At 34.9% G+C, this 15,769-nt stretch overlaps 2 protein-coding genes across 2 annotated transcripts in view; both read right to left on the bottom strand.

The window, feature by feature from the left end:
• LOC131929712 (ras-related C3 botulinum toxin substrate 1-like) overlaps nt 1-5,759 on the bottom strand; it is a 21,926-nt gene extending 16,167 nt beyond the window's left edge. Inside the window, exon 1 of the mRNA XM_059286052.1 lies at nt 5,732-5,759. The gene's annotated coding sequence lies outside the window, so the exon portion shown is untranslated. The remainder of the gene's footprint in view (nt 1-5,731) is intronic.
• On the bottom strand, nt 2,019-15,404 carry LOC131929709 (craniofacial development protein 2-like). The gene is made up of 4 exons (XM_059286048.1): nt 15,360-15,404; nt 10,350-10,470; nt 2,514-3,059; nt 2,019-2,413 (listed from the first exon to the last, which is right to left on the bottom strand). Exons 1-4 carry the CDS (start codon nt 15,402-15,404, stop codon nt 2,019-2,021), a joined length of 1,107 nt encoding a protein of 368 aa, XP_059142031.1.
• Nucleotides 15,405-15,769: the final 365 nt, after the last annotated feature.

Below are 15,769 nucleotides of genomic sequence, written 5' to 3' on the forward strand. Positions count from 1 at the left end.
TGCTTTTAATTGAAAGATAAAATCAAGTTGTTCTTGTAAGTGCAAACGATATAAGACCTTTTGATATACTTTAACGACAAAGAATGGTTGGAGGGAGCAGAGTTTCTGTCATGCTTCACTCCAACCACCCTCCCAGAAGAAAGTCTACCGCCCCCCCCCCCCCTCCCCGCCCCCCCGCCCCCCCGAACGAAATAGAATTTATGTAGGAAATATATATACTTTTAACAGTGTCCCCCTCCCAAGAAAAATTATGTCCGCCCCATTCACCAAAAATTTCAGGTGCCCTTCCCCCCCCCCCCCCCCCCCGCCTGGAGAAAAAAATCTAGAAGAAACACTGGGAGAGAGTATCATACATAAGCTTACCCTGAAGGTTCTGGGAAAATGAACGAGTAGAAAATATTATTTTAGTGCTTATTAATTTCCTTACTAATTTCGACTTTTTAATTCTATGGGGGTCGCGGGTCACTTTCTTTTTTTAAAAGGGGGTCGCCACCCGAAAAAGGTTGGGAACCACTGGTCTAAGGCATCTATTCACGAAGGTCTGTAACTTTGCTGTGCTTGCTTTGGAGACTCTCCATGTCTCTGCTCCATACAGCATAACTGCCTTGACATAAGAGTTAAATACGGGTTGCAGGACTGTGAAAGCGCAGCGGGCTCTATTAACTCTAGCACGTATGTCTCTTCTGTGCCTCCCGTTTTGCTGATCTTGCTGCCAAGGTAGACAAACTCTTGCACATCTTTTACCTGTCTTCCATCTATGGTCACTGGGGCCTCCTGGATATTGTTAATTCTCAACACTTCTGTCTTTTCTTTGTTGATCTTAGATCTACGCGCTGAGAGATGGCTCCTAATACATCAACTTTTTCTTGCATGTCTTGTAGCCTATGCGAGAGTAAGGCAAGATCATCTGCAAACTCCAGATCCTCTAGTTTCCCCGTGAGTGTCCAATGAATACCTTTTCTAGAACTGGCATAGGCTGTGCGTGTCACCCAATCAAGAACCACCAAGAAGAGGAGGGGCGACAGCAGACATCCTTGTCTCACACCTGTGCTGACCTGGAACTTTTTAGACAGGTTCCCGGCATGGCTAACTTGGCATGAAAATCCATTGTAAAGTTGCTGGGTTATTTCCACTAACTTAGCAGGTAAACCATAGTGTCTCAACAGATTCCATATTGTTTGCCTATCCACACTATCAAAGGCCTTCTCAAATTCAACAAAGCAGATGTAAAGCGGGGCTTGCCATTCTATCGTCTGTTCTACAATAATTCTAAGAGTGGCTATTTGATCTGTACAAGATCTATCCTTCCTGAACCCTGCTTGTTCCTCTCTTAGCTTAAGGTCAACCACCTCTTTCATTCTGTCCAAAATAACTCTGGTAAGGACTTTACTTGGTATGGACAACAAGTCACCGTTCGTAGGCAACTTCACAAGGAGGCCCCTCTTCCAATCGGTTGGGATCTGCCCTGTGTTCCAGACTAAGTTAAGTAATTTATGAAGTCGATTTACTACTTCTTCTCCACCTTGCTTTAATGCCTCTGCTGGGATATTATCTGGTCCTGTTGCCTTGCCACTCTTCAAGCCATTTAAGGCGTTGAGAATTTCCTGTCTGGTGATTTCCTCGGTATTGATGTTAAGAGGTTCCCCTGGCTCCAGGTCTGGTGGATCTTGAGGTGCTGGGTCGTTTAGTATTTCCTGGAAGTGCTCTCTCCATCGTGCCAATTGTTCCTCAATTGACGTTAGAAGTTTACCATTTTTGCTCATCACTGGCCTGTTGGGATTGGTTTTCCTCCCACTCAGAGCTCTGGTTGTTGCATAGAGCGTCTTAAGATCTCCCTTACTGGCAGCTGTTTCGGCCGGCTCTGTCATTTCATTTATAAACAATCTCTTGTCATTTCTTAGTTTCCTTTTCACCTCTTTAGCCTTTTCGTTATATCGAGCGGCTGCTGCTTGTTTTTGCTGCCGTGTTTTTGCTTGATTTAGTTCGCTCTTTAGGCTTTTTTTTTCTTCCACCTTCTGTCATGAATCATCTGTGATCCAGGGCTTCCTGTTGGGCGCTCTACCTCCTAGAGCCTCTTCGCAAGCTTCAATAGTGGCTTGCTTAAATATTTCCAAGGTGTGTTTAACTGAATCAAAATCTTTTTCTTTTGTCTGTAGAGCTTCAAACCGATTCTTTAGGGTAACCTGAAAATTTGTCCTGTTATCTTGCGTCTTGAGTTTACTTACATCAAATCTTCTTCGTGGATCAATTTCATGTTGCCTCTTCTTCGCCTTTAGCTTCATCTTCAGTTTAGCAACAACCAGGTGGTGGTTGGATCCTATGTCTGCTCCTCGCTTTGTTCTCACATCCTGCAGTGAGGTCCTCCAATGACGCCGTGCCGCGACATGTTCAATCTGGTTTTCGGTATGATGATCTGGTGATATCCAGGTGACTTTATGACATCTTCGGTGGGGGGAAAAGTGTACCGCCGATAGTAAGCTCATTTGAGGCACAAAAGTCTGTGAAGAGTTCACCATTTTCATTAATTTCCCCTAGGCCATTGGTTCCCATCTCCATTTCCATGCCTCTGTTGTCTTTGCCTACTTTGGCATTTAAATCACCCATGAGGATCAGCATGTCGCGCTTGGGTACCTTATCAACCACCGATTGAAGCTCTTCGTAGAAACGGTCTTTTTCTTCCTCGTCTGCATTGTTCGTAGGAGCGTAGCACATGATAATGGAGGTCTTTTGAAACCTGGATTCAAATCTAGCTTTAATTATTCGATCAGATACAGGTTCCCATTCCATCAGGCTTTTTGTTGCCTCCTTTGTCAATAGCAAGGCTACGCCTGCCTCTCGTGGGTCGTCCTCATTTTCTATTCCCGAGTATAACATTGTTTCTCCCGTCTGGAATTTTGTCTCTCCAAAGGTGTTCCATCTTGTTTCGCACAGGCAGAGCACTGTAAGATGATATTGTTGCATTTCTTTCACTGCCTGTGCACACTTCCCTGCTTCCCATAGTGTTCTGACGTTCCATGTTCCTATGAGGATAGATTTCTTTTGCGACAGCAGTTTTGGGGCTGTGAATTTAGTTTTCCTCGGTTGAAGAAAGGGGTGTAATGATCGCTCTCCGACAGCCGCGGAGGGAGCGAACACCCCGGGTTCGTTTGGGATGGCACTGACAGAAGTCAACTACTACTGAGTACACAACAACTTGACGTGAGCTCGTTAATGATATCTAGCGGAAAAGCACGACGAATTGAAGAGACTCAATACGATTTAAAACTAACTGTCAATAACCTTTTAATAAGTGTGCAAAAAACAGTTACACTGGGTCTATACAAAATGGTACAGACTCTAAGAGTACAATAAATAAACTCAAAACTCCAACTTACAATTAAAGAAAATCACAAGATATCACAGCTGTGGCATAGGATATTGAACACCATTATGGAAAATTACTTGAAACAACTGCATGACATTATAAATACCACAAATATTAATAAGAGACAAATTGCCGCTACAATCACAAAGATAGCGTCACACACCTACGGCACATACTCTCTCCAAGTCCAAGGTCAACAAGCTGCCTATAGACTTGTCGTGCCGAAGTTTATTTACAAGATCAAAAACCTAAGCTAGATCACTCTAAAGTCTTACGATTATTGGTCGAGGATCTGTTAAGGTTCTTTAATGTCATAAGACCATTGGTCGAGGATCTGCTAAGGATCGGAACAACCAATTAAAATCCAATCACATGACGTGACGGAGTTCAGGTGACCGAGGAGTTCAGGTGACCGTACAACTCTCTCAAGGTCAATTATATAATTTAAGAAATTAAAAAATAAAGAAAAGACCTAAGTAGGTCACAAGGGGTCGGCTCTGTAGCTTCCTTGCGGAAATCTAACCCTAAACCTACCACCAAAACCAGTGGTTACATGGTTAGGTACGTCTAATCCAACGTACACTTGTGTGGTTTATTTAAAGTCTTTGTCGTGACCATAATGGCGACCGATCGTGTGGTACGAAACAAACATCACTCGTTAATTAATTAATTAGCTAACGAATTCAGTGATTAACGTCGCACGTCTACACACGGTAGTTTATCGTCCGCGCACGTCATGTCACTGACAAGGTGACAACGTTATGTTATGTCACTGACAAGGTGACGTCATTATGTTACATCACTGACAAGGTGACGTCATTATGTGACATCACTGACATGGTGACGTCATTATGTTATGTCACTGACAAGGTGACGTCATTATGTTACATCAATGACAAGGTGATGTCATTATGTTGTCACTGGAAAGATGACATCATGATGTGAAACTTCATGTCAATATGACGTCATGATGTGGTATATCATGTCACTGACAAGTTGCTTTCATGATGTGGTATGTCATGTCGCCGACAAGGTGACATCATGATGTGTCTGTGGATCGCCGCTAGTCCGTGTCACATGATTTAAACGGCATGTGACAAATTATATATGATAAAATTTGTGATAAAAATCACATGATAAAATGTCAAATTATAAAACGCTGATTGGTAAAAACGTGTGATAAAGTTCCCTGAGATGAAATGTCAAGTAACAATATGTCACGTGATAAGATGTCACGTGATTACGTATCATGTGATCACCCTTGACACCACCCAACCCAAAGTGTTCTAAGCACCAGCGAGAGTTCTAATTAATCCGGTTAAAAATTTTTAAAAAATTTCCTTAGGCCTAACTGGGAGAATTAATTCCGGGAAGCATTGGTCACAATTACGCATGAGCTCAACATAAACACATCATCTAGAAAGTAGACAAACCTTTCATTACAATAGTCTGCACATTGCTGAAAACCCTATTGGTCCCGTTTATCTATCACTGTAGGATACTAATAGTGGCGTCGCTAGCTCGGGTTTCACCCGGTGCGGCAACTAATGGTGTCCCCCCCCCCCGCGAAAAAATCTATATATAGGCCTATATATACATACATACATACATATATATATATATATATATATATATATATATATATATATATATATATATATATGTATATATATATATGCATATTTTATACCCCTTCCCCCCCCCCCCTCACACCCCCAACCCAGACGTGGATTGACGTGTCCGTTATTACAATTTTCAAGAAAACTTTTTTTCTTCAGACAATTTTTGCACCGTTTAGTTGGTTTCACACTCCACTCTTTAAATTGTGCACAGATAATAACGATGCTCACCTATAGTCGGCTCTAAATACAGCCTGATGTAGTATAGTTGTCTATTTCGTTAGCAGGTTTACGCCATAGTGTTACTCCCCTCCCCTCCCACCCTTTTTGTGTTGGAATTTGTCAATTTTGCTCTTAATTAAAAGGACTTTTTAACTCTAATTAATTATTTATTTAACTGGAATGAACATTTTTTTATATATATTTTGCAATTTTTGCCTTGGTGTCACCCCCCTAAATGTTGTCCCCGGCGCGGTCTGCACATACAAAGTTCAAGATCACGTGTCAATTTGTTATACAACATATAGGCCCCGTTGACATATATTCAAACAAAGATAGGTACTTACATAAAGACGATTCTCTTTTTAACAAAGAACGTGTGATAGGTACTTAGATAAAGACGATTCCCTTTTCAAACAAATGACTTGCGATAGGTACTTACATAAAGACGTTTCGTTTTCAAACAAAGATAGGTACTTACATAAAGACGATTCCCTTTTAAAACAAAGAACGTAATTTAGGTACTTACCCGCCTCCCACGATCACACATTTTATATTCAACATTTTTGACGTAACTAAGGAGGGAAAAAAACAGATATTTCAAAAATTGTGACGTTACAGGGGAGAAATAAAATAGACATTCAACATTTTTGACGTAAAAGGGGAGATAAAAATAGATATTTCAAGATTTTTGACGTATCTGGGGAGATAAAAATAGATATCTTAACATTTGTATGGAACTTGGGAGTAAAAATAGATAACGGGTGGGGAGGGGGGGGGGGGATTGATATTTTAACATTTTGTAAGTAACTGGAGAAAAACTAACAAATATTTCAAATGTTTAATTAGAATAGAATTGAGCTTTAACAAATGTTGTACCAATTAATGTTCTTATTCCGGTTAAATTTAAGGTTGTGGTTAAATTTCCATTTAAGTTACATATTTCGTCTCCGGAAAATTTTTGTTTCAGGTTAAATTACGATTCCGGTTAAATGTTAGTTTTCGATATAAACTTTCCGTTTTTTAATTCACTTTCTTGGTTAATTATCGTTTAAGGGTATTTTTTTTTATTTCCACATAAATGTCCGGATTAAGTTCAAATGCCGGTTCCGAATAAAGCTCTGCGTTGGGTTAAATTTTCGTGTATGGTTGAATTTTTTAATTCGAATACGGTTGTTTAAAATTTAATTTCGTATCAGTTACATTTCCGATGAGGTTAAAATGCCGGTTTGAAAAAGTTCCGTTTTAAGTTAAATCTCGTAGTCCTACTTACTAATGTTCTGTTTTCGGTTAAATTTTAGTTTGAGGTAAAATTTATGTTCGAGTCAAATTTCCGACTTCGGTTAAAATGTCAATTTAAGTATGACTTCCGGTTCGATTTCCGGATAGGATTACGGTTACAATTTAAGTTCTTGTCAAATAAGTTTTTTTTTTTAAATTCTGGTTAAAGTTCCAATTTAGATTTTTTTTTCAGTTGAAATGTCGTTTCCTTTTCAATGTTATTTTCCGGTTTCCGGCGTATATTCGATTCCAGTTAAAGTTTGATTCCGGTTATAGTTCAGATTATGGTTAATTGCCGTTTCCGATGACATAATCGTTTGCGCTCAATGTTAATTTTCGATCCCGAGTATATTTTACCGTTTCTGGTTAAATTGGTTCCTTAAATTTTACCGTTTTAGTTTTTATTCTAGTTCAAGTTAAATTAACGCTACCGTTTCGCAGTTTACATTGAGCTATGGGTAAAGATATTGTTTTGTTTTGGATTAGAACAAAATAAATAAACAATATTCGCCTAGCGCCCAATTTTCATTTACCTCTATATAAAAACGCGACAGTTATCGTCTGCATTCTTAATATTACTAAACATTCATTTTCTATGTTGAAAATTGTTTTGCACATCTTATTTTGCTGTCGTGTAATGTTTAGAGATTAGCCACACAATGTTGGCTACCTACTTGTTTAGTAAATGGGGATGAGAACAGAAATGTAACACAATATTCTCCTTTATAAATGCGATCCTTTTCTTATTGAGTTTTAGTTTAATTAGAACTTGTAATTAGTAGATGCACTTGTACTGAAATATTATTAATGAACAACATTTTGGAATTAGATTATATACACCACATATAACTTATAAACTTATTGACATATAACTTCCTAATACGAGTCACTAACTACATGTTTTTTGTACAAGACTTCTAAGGAGCGCGAAATTTAGCAAGTTAGAGCATATAGAATTTTTTAAATAACATTTAATATATTGATTTTAAGGGTGCCTGTTTTCTATAGTCCATAGCTGACGTTAAGTTCAAAAATATAATAATACAACTGAATTAAATATTTAAATAGAATAAATGGGACGGGTTGATTTTGGAGTTACAAAGTTTCTCTGACGTCATGCATAATTTCTGATCTGGAGGACACCTACACCGTCACGTGATTTATATATTTCATTTTTAGACTTCTGGTGGAAATTTAAAGACGCACTTGATACTTCAGATTTTTTTTTGTTAAATCACATTTTTTAAAAGATTGAATATCACGACAAACTTGAACACGTTTGGTGCCAGACTGCATGCCATATAATTTAACGAGTTTTGTCAGCTTGGAAAGTTAATTTGCATCAGTTCATTTTACGCTACCAACGTGGTGTTGATTTAAAACAGCAGCGATATTTTAATTTTATTCTTGGGCCCTCGAGATCGAAATATATTTAATTATTTTTTTTTTGTTGGAAACGTTTTTGCACACACTTTTCCGGGAGTGTTCTCAGCAACTCCACAAAGTTTAACGGCGATGGTATAAAAGTTACAGTAATGCAATAAGGGTAAACATGCATAATTTTGACCTTTATATTTAACGATGGATGTTTATATATATATATATATATATATATATATATATATATATATATATATATATATATATATATATATATATATATATACATACAGTTGTATCTTAAGCTTCGAGTTTAATGCGTACCCTTATATTACTCACTTGTCAAATTGCTAGTATATCAAATAAATTTTCCCTAGTGAAACAAAATTAATTCATCCCAGTTTAAGAAATAAACTATTTGTATAAAGCATATTTACTTTGCTAATTAGACGACTTAAGCTTACAGAAAAAGCCGTTAGAGATGTAGGTCTGTTCTAGATTAGTGGAGATTAGAGAATAAGCTTCAGCTCGTTAGTGCAAACCTCTTTCGATCACTGTAATTCACATTTTTTTCACGCATTGTTTAAGCCCGCTAATTAGGTTAAGCGTATCTCAAATCTCGCTCGTATGTCAAAGCAAATTGTAACCAGATTGGCAGCTCATGTCTAAAAAAATTTTTACCCGGGGCATTCGTATGTCGAGGTACCACTTTACTTAGTATATTTGCATGTATTTATGTGAACAGGTTTATGTTTACAAATTTACTATAAAAAATAAAACACTGTTTTCAAAATATTCTTTAGCTACAGTTTGTTTATATATTGCTAATGATTATTAAAAAAAATGAAGAACATATTTTACCTCTAAAAAATAAACTGCTGTGTATGGACAAACTAAATCACAAGTGCTCAGGCAAACGTCACCAGCACACTGTCGAGCAGATAAACAAACGTTGCTACTGTAAACACAAATTATACGTGTCAGGTGACTTCCACTGAACAAAAATAAACCTTAGCTAAAGCTATTTAAATACAATGCCTTTTTAGTTGCTGTTTTTCTAGTGGTGACTAGTAGACCTTTCAATGAAAGAATCGATTAAATCGATAGGTCGGTAATGCGGTGCCTTAAGAGAATAATTGTTTTGGATATTGATTAATGTTAGGCCTCCATAATATGTACTGGGCTAAATTAGTTTATTGATTTATTCAAAGGTAGATTAACCACATTAATTTTAAAGTTTTAGAACAATGGCTTAACTTTGACTGAATAGTGACGTTTAATAACTCATTTTTTTTAAATTTATTATTGGGGAGAATCTGCATTATTTGTAGAGCTATAAAATAGGATTTTGGGTGGTAAATATTGTTCTTTCTCAAACACAATGTTAACTGCATATTATTCTGCCTACAGAACTTACTTTTGATCTAGTTTTTGTTTAAATATGTTTTAAATATTTAAATACACCAACAGTATTTATTATTGAAAATTTGTATATGAAACAAGATGAATACTGATGTTTTTGACAGAGTGAATGTAATTAAATGTGTATAAAATTGTGTAAGATGTTTAAGCAAGCTTTATTTTCTTTGTGCTGACTGCTCTTAGGCTCACAAATTTCTATGTTTATCTGGCAAAGTGCTGTGTATATACTATTATAGAGTAAAACAATTTGATACAAATTACTTTTTTTTCCATTATTTGATACATACAAATTTAATATTTTTAAAATTATAATTTCAATCAAATCAGGCTAACTCATAAAGTACTTGAATCATAGTTTATAGTTGAATAATTTCTTTAATTTTGTAAACGTCTGTACTTTATTTTATGTATATATTTTTAAACAAACCTTTAAATTTGTTTAGCAAAACATCAAATGTAATTTTGATGGTTATAAACAAAATTTGAACCATAAGACACATTATTAAAATATGAAGGTGGATCTTAAAATTCACTTAAGGTAAGATTGCCTGAGTTGATAATCATCTATATTAACACAAAATCAAAGTGACCTACTTTATTTTGCATGAATTCAAGACACTTTGGTATCTCAACTGTATACATGTTTAAAATAATTATTCTATTTTCTAAAATTACATTAAATTTAATTACAATTAAATATAACTTTTTGTGTAAAGTATCTTGCAGGCTAAGATTTTATGGTCCAAACTTTCCCTTGATATAAAGATGCAATAAATAGTGGTATAAGGATAAACATGTAAGTTAGGGTACAGTTAGACGATTCACTTTTGATAATGGTGGTTGCAAATTCATCAAGTCATTCAGTCTTAGCTTGTTATTTGGTTAGCTTCATGTGGTAAGATGGTCATTCCTTAGACACTATGGCTACTGAAACCTAGGCTCATGGGTTTTCCTGACACTTAGGCTACTGATATCTAGGCCAAAGAGTTCTAATGACACCTAGGCTACTGACACCTGATGCCTAGACTACTGACACCTAGGCTACTGACACCTAGGCTACTAACAGAGTACTGAGTTCTTCTCTGAGCTATTCCCTCCAACTGCCCTCAGTGGTAAATCATCTTTCTTATGACCACCCCCTTCTCTTCTGGTCCCATGTGGTTGTCCAAATATGATGTCATACTCCTAGAGGATAGGGGCATTGAATTCCAGTGACAATGTATGTTGAGGGGCCCACTAATAAATACGAAAAAAACTCCTGTTTAAAAAAAAATCCTGTTTTTATTTTTAAAAAACCCACCAATTTAGAAAGGGTTGTGTAAATTGTGACATCATTTAGAGAGGCTTTTGACTTTAGTGACAATTTGTGTGTTGAGTATCATAAATTGTGACATTAAATAAGGGACGCTTCTCACTTAAGTGACAATATTGGATGCTGGAGAGAGAAAGATGAGTTTGTTTTAAAATATAATTCATCTTAAGTATCAATTGTGTTATTGTGTTATTGTGGGTTCATTTGATATACTCACACGAGCAACAGCAGTTAATAGTTATGCAACTTTAACTTTATTTACACTTTATACAGTGAAATGATAAATCCATAGTAAATCCATAGTAGAAGATAAACAACTGGTATAAGTACAGTCGCGAATCAAAGTGACGTGGTGACATTCTACTTCATATTCACAGCAAGCACTCTCGTTCACCTTTCGCTCTACCTTTTATACACCACTTTCTCTCCCCTTACGTCAGTGAACGATCTCACAAAAAAGCGTGTAAATACATGACGAGTCGCTCACACTTACTTCCGTTGGCCAGGTACACTACATTCACGCAACTTCATGTCAATTACAATATACATAATAATTCAGTCTGTTACAGTGTTCACAAAAGCATTTTGATGACAATTAATCCTTGTGGAGTGAAAAGTAAAAAAGTAAAGTTCCCTTTCAAACCTGAAGGTCTATAGGACAAGTGAAATAGATTTCACTTGTTTCTGTGACCTTCAGCATATGAAGATATAGTGTGGTCGGCGTTTATGCCCAGGCGCGTTATTTTACTTAACATGAGTTTGGTACCCATCATAGTTGGGTGGACTCAAGGACAGTTTACTGACTTCAGCCTGGATTCGAACTCGAGACATACAGGTTAGCAGTCCAGTTCTCTACCGCTAGACCACTCCGTCCCTGTGGAGTGAAATAGTGCAGAAAATATGGACTAGTTTATAAGCCATTCCTACTTATTCATCATTAACATCACAGATACTTCATCCCTAATCTTAAGGGCTGTAGTGCTCTCATTAACAATATTTACAAGTGATTATGGTATGCATGTGGGTTTTTTTTTTTACTAATGATAAGAATAGAAAATCTGATGGCTGTGAAAATGTAAAAAATGATGTGCTGCGTTAAAGATTGTGTGGAAGATGTAATTAGGGTGAAATAGGAATGTTTTTAATAGCACTAAACAGTTTTTAGTAGAACCAAAATGTTTTTTCCAGGACCAAAATGTTTTTAATGGAGCCAAAATATTTTTTATGGGATCAAAATATTTTTTAAAAGAGACCAAAATTTGTTTTAATGAGACCTAAATGTTTTTAGTAAAAACAAAATCTGTTTTTTAAAAACAAAATGTTTTTATTGAGATAAAAATATTTTTATTTTGACAAAATGCTCTTATTGGAAAAATGTTTTTTTGTTGAATCAAAATAAATCTCTTGAGACCAAAATGTTTTTAGTGGAACCAAAATGTTTTTAACAGAAATCTGATTGTTTTTAATAAACATAAGAGTTTTTAGTGAGATAACAATATTTTAGTAAACCACAAAATTTAGTTTAGTTGGGCTGAAATATTTTGGCGAAAACAAACTGTTTTCATTGATTTGGATATATTTTTAAAAATTTTGTCTGTTTAAAATTTAAGAAATAATTGTATATGGGCTATTTATTTGCTCTGAAAGTAATTACAGCAATGAAAATATTTTTTTCAATATGTTATACACTTCCAAAATTTAAATGTTTAAACGGTTTAAAAAATTAAAAAAAAATTATTGTTGTATTTTACATTAGTTGTATGTATTATAACCTCAAACATTTGCTTTATCTTTCTCAAAAACTAAACCCAAATATCATTATAAAAATGAATAAGCCTTAAAAGTTTTCCCCCTTTTCTGCCTTGAATTTAGGCAAAAATAAATCTTAAACCAAAGAATTTTTGAGTATACTTTTGTGCTTCATGAATAAATCGTATAGAAAAAGACATCTCTGAGCGCATCACTAAAATGTGTAATTAAAATGGAATAAGCCACTACATGTGTATTAAGATATTAAGATGGCTTTTTTAGACCATCCCACATTTGGTACTGATGGATAAAAGCACATCGGTGCTTTGTTGTCCCTTTTAAGTTCCTTTCTCAGACCTCCCCTCCCGCTCTTAGCCTTACAAGAAGCGAATAGATATCGCCTCAACAACTAAGCTGACTCGTATCGGTGGTAGTGTAGACAAACTAACGCTCCAACAACTAATATCCAAGAAATAAAGTGCCGACATTGTTTACGTTTAATAACCACTGTTCTAGAAAACAAGGCTAACGTTTCAAAAAAATACACAAATGATAGCGTGTTATATATATATATATATATATATATATATATAAATATATATATATATATATATATATATATATATATATATATATATATATATATATATATATTAGTTTCGTCACTGGCACCTTGATAGTGGTTTTGTAAATAACAAACAGATAACAGATCTAATACAGTAGTGATGTTATATAGTAGCTAAGGCATGCTATTGCGTAAAAAGAAAATTTTAAAAAATATACACATTAGCTGTAGTGTGAAAGATAGGCAAACGCTCAAACCCCTTCCATAAATTATTTCCCTTTTTCAAATAGTCAAATAGGGTCGCTCAAAAGCTCTTTTTAATAGATTTGTAATAATTAAATTAAGCAGCAATTACTGGTCTAAATTATTATTTTTAAAAAAGGTACTAAAGGATGGTATAGTATAATAATGAAACGTAGTTAAAATTAATAATATCAATACAAAAAACATAAAAATAAACATAACACGAGACACCATTACTTATACATAGCTTCATGATTGATATACTTTTGACCGACTTAATGATTAGGAGTTTTAAACATAAATAAAAACAGAGATTTTCAAAACAGACCAATGCACTCATACACATGACACGTTGTTGTGATTACATTTAATTGAATTTTTTTTTTCAAAACCCGATCAGGCCAGAAAAGAGTATCCTATCTTCGTATTGTGTTTATATTATATGTATGTATGTATGTATATATATATATATATATATATATATATATATATATATATATATATATATATATATATATATATATATATATATATATATATATATATATATATATATATATGGGGGGCCCAAAAAAAAAATTTGCGGGGTGGCCCATTTTTTCTAGTTCCGCCACTGGTTACGTTATGTACTAAGTTTTTGCATAACTCACACAACTCATTAAATTAAACCATGACAAAATTATCATTCAATTCATCAGCTTAGTCAAAATTACTGTACTTAAAAAAAAAGCTGATTAGATGTTTAGTTGAATGGGAGGATCAAGACCGCTATTACTTTGTATTGGAGCTAGAGCAATTGTCTTGTATATGGACAAGAACAAACTACAAGGCAGCAGTTGTTTGATTTTGGAGTTGTCTCTCCTTGGTGGGTTGCTATTCCCAGATATTGAGCCATATCTGCCCAGAGATTCGAACTCGAGACTTTTCAGCTTTGCAACCATGTGCCCCGATAACACATACCCCTAATCCATATATGACCTCATATATTTAACCTGCTTTTATACTCCCTCCCCACCACCTACACACACACTCTTATCCAGAGTTTCTTTCTGGCATCTCTTTGGGGAACGTCTACGCCCCTCCCCCACCCCGCGAAAGAAGTAAAACTTAATATATGTCCACCCCTCCAGAAAATATCAAGTGCGCCCCCCCTCCCCCCATTCCCTGCGAAAAAAGTCTGAAGAAACACTGACATTATGCTCACTCACAAAAGCATCATAACTATGTTTTTATTTTATTTCTTTAATGCACTTTTAAAACAGCAAACACGTGTACTGGTGGTATGCCAGATTTCATTAAATACCCAACCCCCACCTCTTAATAGCACATCTTGATAAAAGTTTGAACCCTACAACCTTCGTAGTGTGACTTCATCAATGGACGACCCTCGATAATATATCATTCTTGAATTCTGGGTGAGAAGAATTGCAACAGCAACAAGATATTCGTTACTTGTACATTTCTTAATAAATGATTATATTCGCTGCGGCATTCTAAAATGTATTTTTTGTAATTTATTTTTATAATTTGTTGGAATTTTTGATAACTTACCTAAAGCTGACTACCTACACCATCATAATTCACTAAACAAAACACAAAATTTGCAAAATGCGCCATCAAGTAATTTGGAATAAGTCAACCAGTTCCACCTAAGTAGACACGAATATTGAAATTTTAAATTTCTTTGTCCGCTTGCTGGAAATTTAAAAAGTTCATCAGGACGCCAGATGTTTTCTAATAAATACAACCGTGTATCATCTGTTATAACTCCTTTGATAAAATTGCCGATATCATTTGCATAAGAAGCAGTCAAAGGTGCTGAATTTATGGACATTTCTTGATGTATTGTAGTTTTCAGTTTTATTTTCTTTGTAAAGAAATCAGTTAATAAAGTAGTTTTTAATTTCCTTTTTCCATCCGACATCATTAAAATGAATTTAAATTGCTTGAAGTATCAAAAAGATACACATTAAAATACGACTATGCGATTAAGAAAATAAATAATTATTGGTCTTCCTTTTCTGATTGTCTAAAAGTGACTACTGTAAGTTCCTGGCTCTACGTCTATATTTAACCACCTACGCAGTTTTTATATCTACCAACACTAAGTTTTGTGTCAACAAATTGTGAGTCAAGCCCACGCTTTCCTGCCAGATGTGCATCCGGTAGTAATTGAGACGTACCAATATTCAAACCCACCCTCACCCCCCTGTCAAACCCTTTAACTGATAACCGTGTGTCCTCTGCCATCTTTATCATTTTCAGTTTACTTATCTTTTTAAAAATTAAATACTTTTCAGTTTCCCTGTTTCATCCGCCCAGAGGCGTATCCAGGTTTTCGTTGTAGGGGGAGCGAAAAGAACAAAAAAGGCGCCGAATTTTTAACACGTTCTATATACGTGTATTATATATATATATATATATATATATATATATATATATATATATATATATATATATAGCTGTATGTCATTAATTCGCTATGATGTAAAATAAATTGAAAGTAGCACTCTGACGAAATAAGAAAAAACACACAATGTTGGCCGACAAAACAAAAATTGTATCAATCTAAACAATGTATATATATATATATATATATATATATATATATATAT

Source organism: Physella acuta, unplaced genomic scaffold, assembly GCF_028476545.2.
Source record: "Physella acuta isolate Inbredline_101_S28 unplaced genomic scaffold, ASM2847654v3 ptg001664l, whole genome shotgun sequence".
Taxonomy (NCBI): domain Eukaryota; kingdom Metazoa; phylum Mollusca; class Gastropoda; family Physidae; genus Physella; species Physella acuta.